At 44.1% G+C, this 16,464-nt stretch overlaps 1 protein-coding gene across 1 annotated transcript; it reads left to right on the forward strand.

Moving 5' to 3' along the window:
* Positions 1-12,904: 12,904 nt before the first annotated feature.
* On the forward strand, positions 12,905-16,207 carry LOC311235939 (tripartite motif-containing protein 16-like protein). Its single transcript, XM_084323467.1, has 5 exons — positions 12,905-12,990; positions 13,781-13,816; positions 14,077-14,139; positions 14,250-14,392; positions 15,152-16,207. Exons 1-5 carry the CDS (start codon positions 12,969-12,971, stop codon positions 15,578-15,580), a joined length of 693 nt encoding a protein of 230 aa, XP_084179593.1. The 5' UTR covers positions 12,905-12,968; the 3' UTR covers positions 15,581-16,207.
* Positions 16,208-16,464: the final 257 nt, after the last annotated feature.

The following is a 16,464-nucleotide window of genomic DNA, read 5'->3' on the forward strand; positions in this document are numbered from 1 at the left end:
GATATTTTATATCCACATGTTTACACCTCTGTCGGCACACAGGGTTTCTAGCGAGTGCAATGGTTCCCTGGTTGTCTTCATAAACAACAGTTTTCTTATATACATAGGTATCCATTCCTTCGAGCAGTTGTTCTAGATAAATACATTCCTGTATTGTCATAGCTAGAGCCATGTATTCGGCTTCACAAGTTGATAGCGCAACTGTGGGCTGTTTCTTTGTTTTCCATGAAACCAGTGAGCTGTCTGTACTCAAACTCACACAATACCCTGTGGTACTTCTTCTGTCTGTGGCGTCTGCCGCCCAATCTGCATCACTGTAGGCTTTAAGCCCAAGCCCTCGCTGCTCTTTCTGAAACAAAGCTGTTTATCTGCTGTGCCTTTGAGATAACGAAAAACATGTTTTGCTGTAATCCAGTGCTCCTCTGTGGGATCAGCAAAATGCTGTGACAATTTACTCACTACAAAACATAGGTCAGGGCGAGCACATGTTGTCAAATAAATGAGGCTACCTACAGCTTCTCTGTACATTTTTACATCTGTCAATTTCTGAGCATTCTCTTGGTAGTAGCTTTTGATCACATGGTGTTTCCCTGGTTCTACATTCTTGCATGTCAAAACGTTTCAGGATCTTTTCCACATACACTCTCTTCTGGGATATTTTTACACAACTGGCAGACTGTTTGAAGTCCATGCCTAGAAAATGTTTTAACTAGTGCTGTCAGGCGATTAAAAAAATTTATCTAATTAATTACAGGATTTGTAATTAATTAATCTAATTAATCGCATTTTAATCGCATAACCATTTTATGCCTGATATTCTATATTCTATTTCTATTCCATATTTCAAATTGCATGTGTCCGGATGGATGATTTTTCAGGTCTGGTAAATTTGAGCATGGTGTTATTCACAGTCAAAGTTAAAAAAAAATGTATTGATATTCTCATTTGGTTCATTACAATTTACTCAAAATAAAATGTTCATTCAATCAATCACAGCGCAGATTGATTGATTGAATGAAAATGTTATAAATAGATTGCAGAATGGGTACAATACAGTACGGCTCAATACACACAATTGTTAAGGGGATGCAGACCAGAGAAAGACTTTCGTCTTGTTTACATCAGGGTCCCCCATTTTCAATTCATAATGAATTGTAAGTAAGGGTGCAACTTGCACTGTGCAATCCATTCTTTGTGGATCTAGCCCACAGTATTTCTGACACTGGGAATACATTCCCTGAGATTCATAGATGTCCCTAGAATCAGATACCAAGAACATGCAAATGGACCATATTAAAAAAAAATCTGTAAATGTGTATTTTACATCTTACAGTATGGAATGAATGAGATACAAAAAAAATATTATTAATCTTTTTTTTTTTTTTAGAAAAGCGGGGCTGCCCTTGTCGTGCCCTACAAAGAGTCCTTTTTCACACCTGGACTCGAGCTTTCCTCTGTCCTGCTGGTAAGCATAACACACTGACCCAAATTTGGGCATTCTGGGTAGATCACACTTTTTTCAGTGCTGTATACGGGGTGGTGCCCGTGTGCTTATTAAAACACCGGTTTTTGGTGTAAGCGGCTTCTTGTACCGCATAATGCCATAGACTCTTAGGCGGCGGTTACACCTTTCGTATCATCTTCGTATTGTTTTCATAGGTGTATCGCCGCGACGTCGTGCGCCTCGAGTCACACTTTTGTTTTTTTTTCGTTTTTGTCACCCGAGCACACTGATGTAGTACACTGCCAAAGCAGTAGGTGGCAGTAGGTGGCAAACATGAAGGCAATTTCAACCAATCAGAACGAATGTGCCAATACACTTCCTGGAAGCTCCAGCAAAGAAAATGTCAATAAGGCAGGCGCCTATGCCGCGCCACCATCTTGCCTATTTACTCAATGCAGCAATTCTTTTTCAGCAAAGCCTAATAAAAGTGCAATAAACAAAACGGATACATTCACTGTGTGTTCTGCCTGTCATTTGTTGATGAAACAAAACTAACATCAACACAAGTGACCACCAAGAGCGGATAGTTTAGTCTAAAAAACGATCGGTAGCATTGTTAGCTGCATGCTAACGTCAATGGAGTATGCCATTATAACAATATAGCATTGTGGCTAGAAGCTAACGTTAGCTCACGCTACTTAGCCAGCACCAAAACTGATGATATCGCGAGCTATCAGTAGTTAGATAACATTAGAGACAACGCTGTGTGTATTAAACAAAGGTGAATAGATGACTGGGCCATTTTGTTTAATGCTTGTTAAGTTGAAAGAGGAGCTCTGAGCTAACAGGGTCTGAATCCTGATAGCTCACGTTAGCCAGCTGCTCATGCAATCGGTAATGCTAGCAGAATGAATGGATGTAAACTTTATTTAACATATTGCATATGGGTACAATACAATACGGCTCAATACAAACAATTGTTAAAGGAATGCAGACTGTTGTAGCTTGGACTGGGGTCCTTATAACAATAACTTGACAACACATGGTAGCTGAAGCTATTTGGGACACGGAGCTCTGTCCCAAACACACACACTGTTGTCACCGGAAGGGCACGCAGATGGTATCTACTGCGCATGGGCGTTTTCGCAACAACGGCTAGCGTGCTGACTACACGCTGTTGTTGATTAGTTTTTTTTGCGTATCTCCAAACGCAAACACAATTTTGCGTTTCAGCCGTATCCACAAAAAAACGCAAAAAAACGCATTTCTGTGTAATAGGGACATCAAACGTCGTCAAAAACGTATAAAAAAACGCCAGGAATACACTAGTCTAACCATGGCCTTAGATAAGTTACCATCTATTAGCTTACACCTAGCCATTTCGAAAAAGAGTGCGTCCTTCCCTCTCTGCTATCCCGTTCTGGTGCGGGGAGTAAGGACAGGACGTCTCGTGTCTTATCTTGTTCCTTCTCAACAGTGATTGGAACTCTCTATTTGTGAACTCGGTTCCGTTGTCGGACCTCAAGCATCTTATGTTGCCATAAGGGGCTACATCTGCAAGGAATTTCTCCGTGGCCTGGAATGTGTCACTCTTTGCTTTGAGAAAGTAAACAAACACTGCCCCTGTACACACATCTGTAAAAGACTGTACATATTTAAAGCCACCTATGGACTAATTTCTTACTGGACTGGCTAGATCTGTGTTAACTAGCTCAAGTGGTATCTTTACTTTTTCCGTGGGACCTCTGTTCCTCGATTGAGTGAACTTCCCCTTTATACACACATCACATTCCTTGTTAGGTCTATGCTTTTCACCGTTAATGTGCATGCCTTCTGTCACCGCTTGCAGCTTCAGTAAATCCTCGTAATTACAGACCCATGATCTCATGCCATGTCTGAATATCGTGACTGACATTACACATATCATTATCGTTACATTCTGTTTGTAGATAATACATTCTCTTGTACACCTCAATGTTAAATCGCGTACCGTTAGGCTCTACAAGAACATCTTTACCTTCATTGAAGAACACTTTGGCACCGTTTGCAGTAGCAGATTTTACAGAGAATAGTTCTTGTGGGAAAGAGATGAGATGAGATGAGATATTACTTTATTAATCCCCTTGGGGAAATTCCAGTGACACACACATACAGCTCAACGTCTCATTAATAATAACAACATCACAATCATTACATTTTTACAGTAACAACGGCACAGCATAAATTCAACAGACATGTACATTTGTTGACACATGTCATCTACAGAAGGCCTGAGACGCCATATGCGATAGTCGGCAGCAACAACACTAAGTAGTAAAACAAGGTGTCGTCGCGCCAGGTGGCGGGAGGGAGGGAGGGATGGAGGGAGGGGAGGGATCGGGGGAGGCTGGGGGACAGGACTTGGGTAATGAGACAGGGTATGTAGAGAGCGTTCTTTAACGTCACTGTACACCGGCGCCCCTCACTGTTTATGAGGCATACCTGTGCGTCTCCTCTCCCTTGCGCCAATCCGAATGTGCGCTTCCCGTCTGCCAGCTCCATGCTGTGTCTCTCCGGCTTGAAGGTGTTGTCAAAGTTTTTGAATCGGTTCCTGTCATTGATGATGTTGGACGACGCACCTGTGTCCACGATCAGTCCCTTCCTTTGGACCTGCTGCTGCTGCGTTGACCTCTCGTCCCGCTGCTCTCCGGGCGTCGTCTCGACTCGCCTCACGTCCACCGTTGCCGCCATCTTGTCCACAGCCGCCATCTTGCACGTTCGCGTACCGAGCGCTCTGGTCGCGTTTCTTTCTGCACGCTTTGTCTGTGTGCCCCGTGCTTTTACAGAAACTACACCAAACAGTCTTTGTGCAGTTATCTTTCCGATGTCCCTTTTCTCCGCATCGCCAACACGCCGGCTCCGTCGGGGGTCTGGTCTTCTCTCTTGGTGCCGCCTGGGCCTTCAGTACCCTCTCTCCCGCCTCCTCGGTGACTGGGTGTGTGTCTTCTGAGGCCTCGAAGTTCCGCAGCTTGGCCTTGAACTCCCCCAGTGACATGTCCGCTGAACCGTGTGTCACCAACAGTGTGAATGGTTTATACATCTCCGGTAGTCCTCTCATAACCATCGCCATCATTAATCCGTCGCTCGGTGCTTCTCCTGCACTCTTAAGCGCCGTGATGATTTGTTCAGCCCTGATGATGTATTCAGTCACAGTCTCTGTGTGCGCTTTCTTCAGCGCGGTCAGTGTTATATAGAGGGATACGATCCGGGGTCTACCCCTGCCGATGTAATGATCTCTCAAGGCTTTTAGGCTCTCTCGACCTTTGTCCTTTGTGTCACAGAATATCAGCCCCAAGCTCGTGTCGTCCAGGAGTGGTGCTAACTCGCAGTATGCGTCAGCATTTTGCTTGATATCCTGGGCTTGCGCTTCCGCCGTTAGTTCTCTCGTGGGGGCCGTCAAGATCGTTGTCTTCAGTCCCACTCCGTGCATGCAGCACAACATTCGCTCCTCCCAGAGCTTGTAGTCCTCTGCCCTTCTGTTGAACGAGGGCCATTTGCTCCTTCCTCTTGTCGCCATCCTCTTTTTGATGGTAGGCGCGTAGCTTTAGTTCCCGTTAGCCTTAGCCACGCGGTGCTCCCGGTGCTAACCTAGCCTATACTTTCAGCTAAACTTGCTACCCTTATTATTTTGCTCTTTCGTGATCTGGGCCCATAACCTGTTGACAGAGTCACCTGGGGAGCAACAATAACTTGGTCATGACGACAAGGTCCTTCTTTAGCCTTTGGCGTGGTTTATTATTTCACACATAGCTTATGCACCATGAGACCTTCTCTCTGTGAGAGGCGACGGAGGAAGAGATCGAGGGGGAGGGAACAATCCCTTATATACCCTCTTACCTGACGTCAGCTACAATAGCTACGTCTCCTCGCGCCTATAGCGCCCTCTTGTGGAAACAGTTAGGGCCCTTTCTCACTCACCATTCGGGGTCGAATCAGCGCCTGGTCGACCGGTAGATCAATGACATGCGAGCGATGGGCTAATGTTAGCTGCTGAACAGGCTAAGCTAACTAGCGTTAGCTTAGCGTTAACCCTGGGAAACACTCAAAGCGGAATCCACGACACCAGTTCCATCAACTGACATGCAATAAAATTGCTGCGAGTGATGGGCTAATGTTAGCTGCTAACTAGTAGATAGGTCTAGTAGACTAGATAGACTAGTAATAGGCTAAGCTAACTAGCATTACCGTCAGCTAACTAGCGTTAACCCTTGGAAACCGCTCAAGCGGACTGCACGACACCAGTTCCATTTGTGAGAAAAGGGGGGTGGGTTATATTGACAAGGCTTGACAACAGAGGTTCAAATATAACTTCATATTTATTGGTTATTTGTTTCTTTTATATCAGCATCCAGTCTCCACCGCCGTGTTAACACTCTTCCTGTGTTTACATTTTCGAGCGTGACATCATCGCCTACGGCAAGCTTACACGCTCAAAACGCAAACCGTAAACAAAACCCAGAGCGCACCAAGACTGAGTGTGTACGCAAACTAGAGGGGGGAGAGGGAGGGGGGAAGTTCGCACCCAAGGACGTAACGGACTGGAACGGACCCGAATGGTGAGAAAGCACCCTTAAGCAGTTACATGCAATCATACACATAAACTCAACATACCTCCTCTCAAGAAACTTGAAGAAACTTGAAACTTGAAACTTGAACTCACTCTGTGAGATCATAAGGAAACACAGCCTCCACTTCCACTCCTACGCAGAGGACACGCAGCTTTACCTCCACACCAGACCCTCTGCTCCCCTCCCTCCCCCCTCCCTCACTGCCTGCCTCCAGGACATAAAAACATGGATGACCACCAACTTCCTCCAACTCAACAGCAAGAAGACCAAATTAATAGTTGTAGCTTCCCCAGCCCTCCTCCAAAAAAATCGACGCCTTGTTCTCTCCGTGGATGGTTACTCCATCTGCCCCTCCACGGAGGTAAGGAACCTGGGCATAATACTGGACTCAACCCTCTCATTTCACAAAAGCTCCACTGGCTCTCCATCAACCACCGAATCCCTCTCTTGAGGACGATTTTCCCACCGGCACTTTGGTGACCTCTAGTGTGCATATTCTTTAATACAATATATATATCGAATTAAAGCCCTATTTGTTGCCAGGTGACAAAAAAAAGTTACATGCCAATATGTGAGGTGTGCGCCGAAGTACACGGTATTGCGCAAATACTGTACCACTCGTGACTCCCGGGGCTCTAGCTCCGTCAATCATTTGGCGATCTTGAACATTATTGGACAGGGTTGTAGCCAATGAGTCTGGCTTTCCAATGATACCCGACGTGGGGATGTACGAATCAGGGATCTAGGTGAAAAGTCACAAGCCAAAACAGGAAGAGAAAAAACGCTGAATAAATTGAAGTCTATGAGGAAAAGGAAACCAGGAACGCTACACAGTTTACCAAAATCGCTTCTAATCACTCATTTCTGAACGGATTTGTATGAAATGTGGACTACACAAATGTGTACTACACAAGACTTCAGGCTATGGACTTCGGGTGTCTATTCAGCCATACCAATTTTTGGGGAAATACTACTTCTGGACTACTAACTACTACAGAAAAACGCGAGTAACACGTTTTTTTACAACTCAAGTTCAGACCAGTGGCGGCTGGCCACTGGGGGCGCTCGGGCGCCGACCCCCCTGTTAAAAGAGAGAGAAGATTTTTTTTTTTTTTTTTTTTTCTTTTTATAGCCCTATAAATAATATAAACATGTTTAAAATGAATAATATTTACTCATTTTAAGTATGTTTGTGTTTCCAATGCACAATATAACGTTAATATATCAAATAAAAAATAATCGTTTTCCTGAACAGGAAGTGACTCACTGCGCATAGCCTCATTTCTCCCTAGCCGTATTTCTCGCCCGGGCTAGACGCAATAGCGCTCTGAGTGCGTCATCGCTGTATCCGTCGCAGCCAATCAGTGCGTAATGCGCTGTGCGTTGAAATATGATGTATTATGTTGGAAGCCGGGCGCGATTTGAAGCGGTCTAGGCAAGCAGCCTTAGCAGTTTTTTTTATTTCCGTAGCCGCATTTCGCGGAGACGCTCTCTGATTGGCCGACGCGGCGACGACAGTACTTTTCCGTAGCCGCATTTTGCAGAAGTGGATGGTAGATCGCCAGGTAGTTTGCCGGATGTTCGATGCTGTGTGTTGTGATGCAGTCTCGAGTCTGGACAGTGGGCAGTGGAATATACATCGACAACAGTCTGGGGGACAGTCAGTGGACATACACTTTATTAAGCCCTCCGGCTGGACCACGTTTCAATTAAACAAAGTGAGTTAATTCTCTTTCTCTCTCTCTCTCTCTCTTAGCCACTCAGCTAACGCTAGCCGCTGTTAGCCACTCAGCTAACGCTTATCTCTCTCTCTCTCTCTCTCTCTCTCTCTCTCTCTCTCTCTCTCTCTCTCTCTCTCTCTCTCTCTCTCTCTCTCTCTCTCGTACTTTGGTGGAAGAAACAATCCCCACTACCACAATTAAAGTTTACCCAAGTCAAAAACCCTGGGTAGACAAATCCGTCCGTGAAGCTCTGAAAGCGCGCACCAAAGCATACAACGATGGCCTGGTGGCAGGCAACATGAATGACCACAAGGTGGCGCGATACAACGTAAGGAGGACAGTAATAGAGGCAAAATGGCGCTACAGGGATAAAATTGAACTCCAGTTTGAACAGGCAGGGGCTCAAAACGATGACGGACTACAAAGGCACCTCCCTCAAACTGAACAGTGACATCTCCTTAGCAAATGACCTCAACACCTTCTATGCGAGGTTTGATGCTGGTAATAACAACACCAGCCCACAAGCCACGGCAACGGGGGGGGGGGGGGGGGGGGTCTGCTGCTGATGGAGACTCAGTGTTCAGGGTAACAGAGCATGAGGTGAGGAGGACCTTTAAAAAAGTGAATATCAGGAAGACAGCAGGACCGGACGGCATCCCCGGCCGCGTCCTAAAAGTCTGTGCCGACCAACTGGCCCCGGTATTCACTGACATATTTAACCTGTCCTTAGAACAGGCTGTCATCCCCACCTGCCTGAAGAAGTCCACTATTATCCCTGTACCCAAAAAATCCAAGCCTGCTTGCCTCAACGACTACCGCCCTGTAGCTCTCACCTCCATAGCCATGAAGTGCTTTGAGAAGCTAGTAAAGGGCTACATCTGCTCCTCCCTCCCCATCAACATGGACCCCCTGCAATTTGCATACCGCCCCAACAGGTCCACGGAGGACGCCATAGCCCATGTGCTGCACACAGCAGCATCACACCTGGACAAGAGGCAGGGGAACTATGTGAGAATGCTATTCATCGACTACAGCTCAGCATTCAATACCATAGTCCCCTCCAAACTCATAGCCAAGCTCAGGGACCTGGGCTTGAACTATGACCTCTGCCAGTGGGTCTTGGACTTCCTGACGGGCAGACCCCAGGTGGTGAGAGCAGGCAACTGCACCTCCTCATCCATCACTCTCAACATAGGGGCCCCCCAGGGCTGTGTTCTGAGTCCCCTCCTCTACTCCCTGTACACACATGACTGTGTGGCACAGCAGAACAACAACACAATCATCAAATTTGCTGACGACACAGTAGTGGTGGGCCTGATCTCTGCAAACGACGAGAGGGCCTACCTGGAAGAGGTCAAGGTCCTGGCGGGATGGTGCCAGGAAAACAGCCTCTCCCTGAACGTCAGCAAAACAAAGGAGATGATTGTGGACTTCAGGAGGTCGGGGGTCAAGGACTACAGCCCCCTCAGCATCGACGGGGGACCGGTTGAGAGAGTGAACAGCTTTAAGTACCTCGGAGCCTACATATCCGAGGACTTGACATGGACCACAGACATTGACAGTGTTGTGAAGAAGGCACGACAACGCCTCTACTTCCTCAGGCGCCTAAGGAAGTTCCAAGTCAGTCAGAAGATCCTTAAGAACTTCTACTCATGTACAATAGAGAGCATCCTGACTGGCAACATCACCTCCTGGTTTGGGAATAGCACTGCACAAGACCGAAGCAGACTACAAAGAGTGACACGTTCAGCCAAACGCACAATTGGAGAGGGGCTCCCCACCCTCCAGAACATTTACAACAAGCGGTGCAGGGGCAAGGCTAAGAGAATCATTAAGGACTCCAGTCACCCGAACAACTGCCTCTTTGAACTGCTGCGGTCAGGCAAGCGATACCGGAGTCTCAAGGCGAGCACAGAAAGACTCAGAAGAAGCTTCTATCCCCAGGCCATCAGGCTGCTCAACGAACAATGAACACTACACAACAACCATCAAACGCACATAGCACACACATCCACACGCACACACTCACTTTAAACAAACACACTGTAGCACCCACTCCCCACACTTTATATTTATATTTATTGATAAAGGATTGCACTACAACTCGTACACCTTACTGTAAATTGTACCTAAATTGTACCTCATCCCATTTCTGCTTTGCACTATATAGTATTGTATATTAGTACACTGCATAGTATTGTATATTATATGGTAACTCAGTTACGTCTATTCTGCATCGAACATTGTACATATGTCTATACTGAACACTGTGACCTCATTTTCTACTTCTAATTTACATGCTATACTATGTTATTTGATACTTATCTTGTCTAGCACAGTCTCTGGAGCGTAACAGTAAGAAGCATTTTGTATAAAAGTATTCTGTACTTCTGTATGACAACTATTAAAGAAACTTGAAACTTGAAACTTGAAACTAACTAACTAACGTGATTCTCTCTCTCTCTCTCTCTCTCTCTCTCTCTCTCTTCTCTCTCTCTCTCTCTCTCTCTCTCTCTCTCTCTCTCTCTCTCTCTCTCTCTCTCTAACTAACTAACGTGATTCTCTCTCTCTCTCGCTCTCTCTCTCTCTCTCTCTCTCTCTCTTTGATTGATTGATTGAAAACTTTATTAACAGATTGCAGAATGGGTACAATACAGTACAGCTCAATACACACAATTGTTAAGGGGATGCAGACCAGAGAAAGACTTTCGTCTTGTTTACATCAGGGTCCCCCATTTTCAATTCATCAGTTCACTCTCTCTCTCTATCTCTCTCTCTCTCTCTCTCTCTCTATCTCTCTCTCTCTCTCTCTCTCTCTCTCTCTCTCTCTCTCTCTCTCTCTAACTAACTAACGTGATTCTCTCTCTCTCTCTCGCTCTCTCTCTCTCTCTCTCTGCGTGTGTTTGGAGACGGAGCGAGTTTGTTTCTAACTTTTCTATTTATATATTGTGTTTCAAGTTGTGAATTAGACTGTACTTTATTTGACTGGTTGTGTGTTGTTGGTGGTTTGGTAGTGTTGTGGGGAGTCAGTGTTCACTTGGTCAGCTGTCCGCTGCCAGTGACATGCCAATGCGTGGTACATGTTTGCAAAATGTTTGGTATAGCGCCCCCCATCGAGAAAAATGTACCGGCCGCCACTGGTTCAGACCTATGTTACTCTATTTCATTAGCACTAAAAGTGAATCTTTATTGTATCAGAAACTTCAGAATGTCATCTTTCAAAAGAGACCAGGCTCATGCATGTGCTATGTATATAAAGTATAGTATTTTGGTTTGCAAAAAAAGTATGCAGTCCTCAAAAACGAAAACTAAAATTACCACTTTTGGGGGCGATTGTTAAGAGGTTAATCTTTTTTTTACCCCCTCTTTTATATAGCTTTTCTCTCTTCTAAAGTGTACTACTTGAGTCTGAGAAAGGCGCATCTCTCTATAAAGTATATGTATTGTTATTATTAGAACAGTCCATGGATGGGTGGAACGTCACAGCTTTCTACTGAAGGCACAGAGAGGAAATTAGTATATATCTTCCATAAATAAATGCATGCTATGATTTGGTATAAAAAAGACATTTGACATTTGGAGATTTCTCTAAGGATTTATTGATGATAGCGAGCACTTCTCTTCTGGGAATTGCTCATAAATCCCTCCTTATGGTCAATAAACCTAGGAAAGCCATACATTCCCTGAATGCCCTAGGTCTCCAGTTTGTGGTTGTAAAGTTTCATGAGGCTGTGATTATCCTAGAGGTCAGAATAGGCCGTGTTACTGTATATAGTGGTCAAGTTTTAAGAAATGGTCTCACTACAATGAAATGGCTGCTATGGGGACTAACATCATCACACATTAATACAACTGGGCTCATTGGATCCACTAGAGTCTCAGCTTTCCAGACAGTGGCTCAGGAGGTACCGCAGTCGTCTGGTAATCGGAAGGTTCCCGCTTCGATTCCTGCTCCTCCCAGCGTGTAGCGTGTAGTGTCCTTGAGCAAGACACTTAACCTCTAATTGCTCCCGATGTGTAGGTTGGCACCTTGCATAGTTGCCTCCACTGTCTGTGTGTGAATGTGTGAGTGAAAGGGTGAATGTGAGGAACAAAATTGTAAAGCGCTTTGGATAACATTGACCATTTACCATTTATACCCAATTTATGCAATATCCAAGACTGGTATGCAGAAATGAATAAAATACAACATTTTTAGAATTGGTGAAAATAACATCTGTAGGCCTACTGCTCACATTGTACTGCTCACCTCAAGATGCAGTCAATTATAAATGTGCTCAATGTAAAATCACATTTAATTATTTTCTCTGAATTATGTTTGTTTTGTAACAAGTAGTTTTGTTGTTTTAATCCGCCATTTTTAATCTTTAAACAACCTTGACCTCAAATCCAAAACATAATGTCGCTACTGTAATCCCTGACCCCAAACCCCCATACAACATGCTCTATGTCAATTCTTTACCACCTTTTCGCATGGCCCCAAAATGACCCTTTAAAGATCTGAGCCCCACAACATTCTGCTTGCCGATTGTCCTCAAGTTCAAGTTTCAAGTTTAGTTTTATTTGTCACTTATAAGGGAAATGCTTTGTTCTGTATGAGCCTCCTAGGATTGTGCTTCAAACAGTAAAAAAAGGTTAAAAAGTAAAAGAGTAAAGACCAACACTATACAAAATATATAATATACAAAACTAAAATGTACAAAATATATATCATTGTTTTTTAAAGGTAGAAGAGGTAGTGTAAATTTGTAGGAATAAATAGATAAAATATATGGTGTAATGTTTAAAAAGTGTGGATGTCCTAAAGGTCCCAAAACCACTCTGGTAATATGTCAGCAGCACAGAGTGAGTGTACCCATCGAGCTCTTCTTACATAATGCTTACGATTCTGTAAAGCACGGCAAATTCCCCCAAAAAATACCATTTCCAAGATGTGCTCATAAAGATAACAGTCGATGAGTCGAAAAGTCGAGAACCTAATTCAGCACTTGCTCACAGGGTACTGTATGGGTCAGTGGGTCAATCTCTGCATTGGTGTTGACATGTGTACGATACAAAACCCTCGACACCCGCCCCCCAACCTAAGCGTATATAAGGGAACGGTTTGCCTGGTCACCGCAGTACAAACCACAGTACAGAGGCCACAATTGAAGAACCTTGACACGGCAATTATCATGCCAACCCTCCACCACAATCATGCCTGCAACTCACAGACCCGGTAAGAGAAACTGCATTTCTAGTTCTACACTGCACTGAATATAGCAGAGTGAGCTTCTGCCTGTTAACAGCACAATTTAAGGGTTTTATACAAAAATTATACAGGGGGGCTAGTTATCCGTCTCTTAAGAAAAACATCTAACCACGTTTTATTCAACAGTATTTCAATACTAGGTCATTCCTTCCTCACAAAATGTCTCTTTTGTAAGCAAAGGTCTTAAAATTGTAACAACCTAAACAATATTCTATGTCAAGTTCTACTTTCATGCCAGCAATAGAGTCGGTGCCAACATTTCAAATGCTGAGAATCTTGTCATAATTTTCAGAAACTTCACACACAAGTTAAACCAATAAGAAAATACCTCAAAGATTAGTGAAAGCTCGTCTGGGGAAGTCTTGTACAGTATTCTTATATTCTCATCATATTCATATATTCAGAGTTAATTATATTGGTTACACTGCTTATTTTGATCTCCACTACTAGTTGTATTGCCTATATGTATGTCTTATACTATTACCATGCCCGCACCTGTACCTGTACCCCCCCCCCCCCTACCCCCATGATGCTATGATGCTATTGATTCCCCAAAGGGATCAATGAAGGAATATCTTATTTTATGTGAGCAGTCCTCAGGGGAAAAAATGTGTTGTAGTTTTTGCCTGTCTTTAAGAAAATTAATGAGTGTGTACATTTTGTCACAGTTTAATTAAACGATTGAACGAAGGTATCCTTGAGATACAGTACAAGTCGCAAGTCTTTCGCTTACATACTCACTCTCTTTTTTTTACAGGGACAAAAAAAACAAAAGCCGTGGCCGTTCCTAAAGGTGAGATTTCGCAATAGACTGCCAAACACCGGTTGCGGTCGTAAACACTAAGGCCCCGGTGTTTTATAACCTGTGAAGATTTCCCAGAGGGCTTACCTCCAAAATGGTCTGCTTGCATTTGTATTCAGCATAAAGCTTCCCACTAATATACGAGGCGGCAACGGCCTTATGTGGTATCATAGGACTGTGGTATTATGTGGCATTATGGACTCATAATCACTGTGCACTATTTTGAGTGTCATCCTTCTCTCACCACTCAGAAAAGATCCCCAACTACGATCCGGACATCCCTGAGCCTGCATGCCGAGCTGACCTCTTGAAATGTAAGATATCTTCGGTTTAGGCTTACACCGCCCTGTCATCCTCAGCCTCGCCTTACACTTCTAAAATTGCTGATCATTCCGTCTATGTTGATTTTTCCACGATTTCTCAGACTGGATTAACCTTTCCCTGGACGACAAGACGGCCAATAAGAAACTGTGGATCACAAGCGCCGGTGACAAGGTGTCTCGCATGACTGATGACGTCCAATGTCCAGTCCTGGACAGACCGGAGAGATATGAGCATACCCCGCAGGTGTGTTTTTCTTTCTTTCTTTCTTTCTTTCTTTCTTTCTTTCTTTCTTTCTTTCTTTCTTTCTTTCTTTCTTTCTTTCTTTCTTTCTTTCTTTCTTTCTTTCTTTCTTTCTTTCTTTCTTTCTTTCTTTCTTTCTTTCTTTCTTTCTTTCTTTCTTTCTTTCTTTCTTTCATTTATTTATTTATTTCTCATGCAATGGTCACAAACTAGGTGAAAATACAGCATTCACTGAACCGGGCAGGGACTGCTGCCGGACCTCCAACTACAACTACTAAGAACCTAAAAGGACAATAATACTACCTTATGCATACTGCACCTTATGTGAATACTGTATATTTCAATTATATTTTGCCTCTTTTACTGCAACACTACTATCACCGACATCTAAGAAGGGAGATCCCCCTTGAACGGCCCTTCTAAGGTTTCTCTCCTCCACATTGCCTGTGGTGCATTTCTTCCTATTGCTAGGTTTTAGTGAGTTTTTCTGGGAGTGTTGGATTCATTTATTTAATTTATTTTACATTTTACATTCTTGATTTATTGTATGTTTCTTCTTGACTTGTTTAAAGAAGACGTGTCCGGTCCATGGGGACATTAACGTGTGTTGTCGGGCCTTACAAATACATTTGATTTGATTTGATTTAGTTAATTATATTGATTTGTTATAATGTTTACACTGCTTGTTTTTACTACCTGTACCTCCCAGGAATATCTTATCTTACATTGACTTTATTTCTTTTGTTGTCTTTTGCTTAAAAGGTCCTTTGCAAGGAGGGCATCCTGGGCTTTAGAGCCTACTGGGAGGTGGAATATTCTGGATGGGTGGTGGCGGGAGCCGCCTATGTGGGCGCGGGGAGGAGGGGATGCGATGGACCCTGTGGCCTGGGAGAGAACGAGGAGTCCTGGGGTCTGTGCTGGGGCGGATCACACTACCAGATCTGGTTCAACGGCGTCAACACGGAGATCCGCGACGTTCCCCCCTACTCCACGTTAGGGGTGTACGTGGACCATCCCGCGGGCATTATCGGCTTCTACGCCGTGGAAGAAGTGAAGGAGGGAGAGGGAAGTGGAGGCACGAAGGAGGTCAGGCTCCTGCAGAAGGTCAAGCACTCCTTCAAGGAGAAGATTATGCCAGGCTTCTGGGTGGGACAGAAGTCATGGTGCTTGCTGGTCCACAGAGAGGAGTAGAGCTGGCGGGAAGGGAAACTATCAAAGAAGCGGTCCATTTAAAGGAACACGCCAACATTTTGGAAAATTAGCTTACCGTCTTCTCCAGAGAGAGACAAGAAGATAGGTACCAGTTTCCTCTCTGTGCGTTCAGTAGAAAGCTATCTGGCTGCATGTTAGCCTAGCTTAGCACAATGAATGGAAGCGGGCCATGTTCCAACATAACATGCAGCCAGATAGCTTTCTACTGATTGTAGGATTTTGTACATAAATCTACAGAAATGGCATTTATTCCATTATATCTTTATACTTTTGTGTTGATCTGTTGTTAACACATTCGGGGCCATTCGCTTTCCCGATCTAGCTATAGCACGGCCAGGTTTTCATTACATAGTTGCACTCTTTGTCACATTGTTTGTAGAGCTAAATCTATATTTTATATTATAGCTATGGATACAATACCATGGTCATTTGACAGTAACTATCTTCTGTTAAATTTTTTCATGAATACGTTCACGCGTTATTCCATGGTGAATATGAGTATAATTTCGGAATGATCCGGGCTAATTCCTGGGAGGCTGGGCTATAGGGTGCAACGTGAATTCTACTAAATCCATTGGCGTTTCGTCCTTGTACACGCTATTATGTTCAAATCAAATAGGTATTATGTTTCATCATGAATGCATGAAAGGGGGGGGGGGGGGCGTTTCTGATTAATTGATTGCCAATAATGGCATTCGTTATTAACACAACACACGCCGATCAGGGGGATGAAAACCATGCACGATCAAGCGGAAATTGACGTCAGATTGTCCTTACCTGTGGTCGGTGGTATTCCAAAAATAATATTCCAATTATTTGATCGCCATCTGGTCCATCCTGTGCCCATCTGGTCCACAACATAA

This window comes from Notolepis coatsorum, assembly GCF_963971535.1.
Source record: "Notolepis coatsorum genome assembly, chromosome: 10".
In the NCBI taxonomy this organism is placed as follows: domain Eukaryota; kingdom Metazoa; phylum Chordata; class Actinopteri; order Aulopiformes; family Paralepididae; genus Notolepis; species Notolepis coatsorum.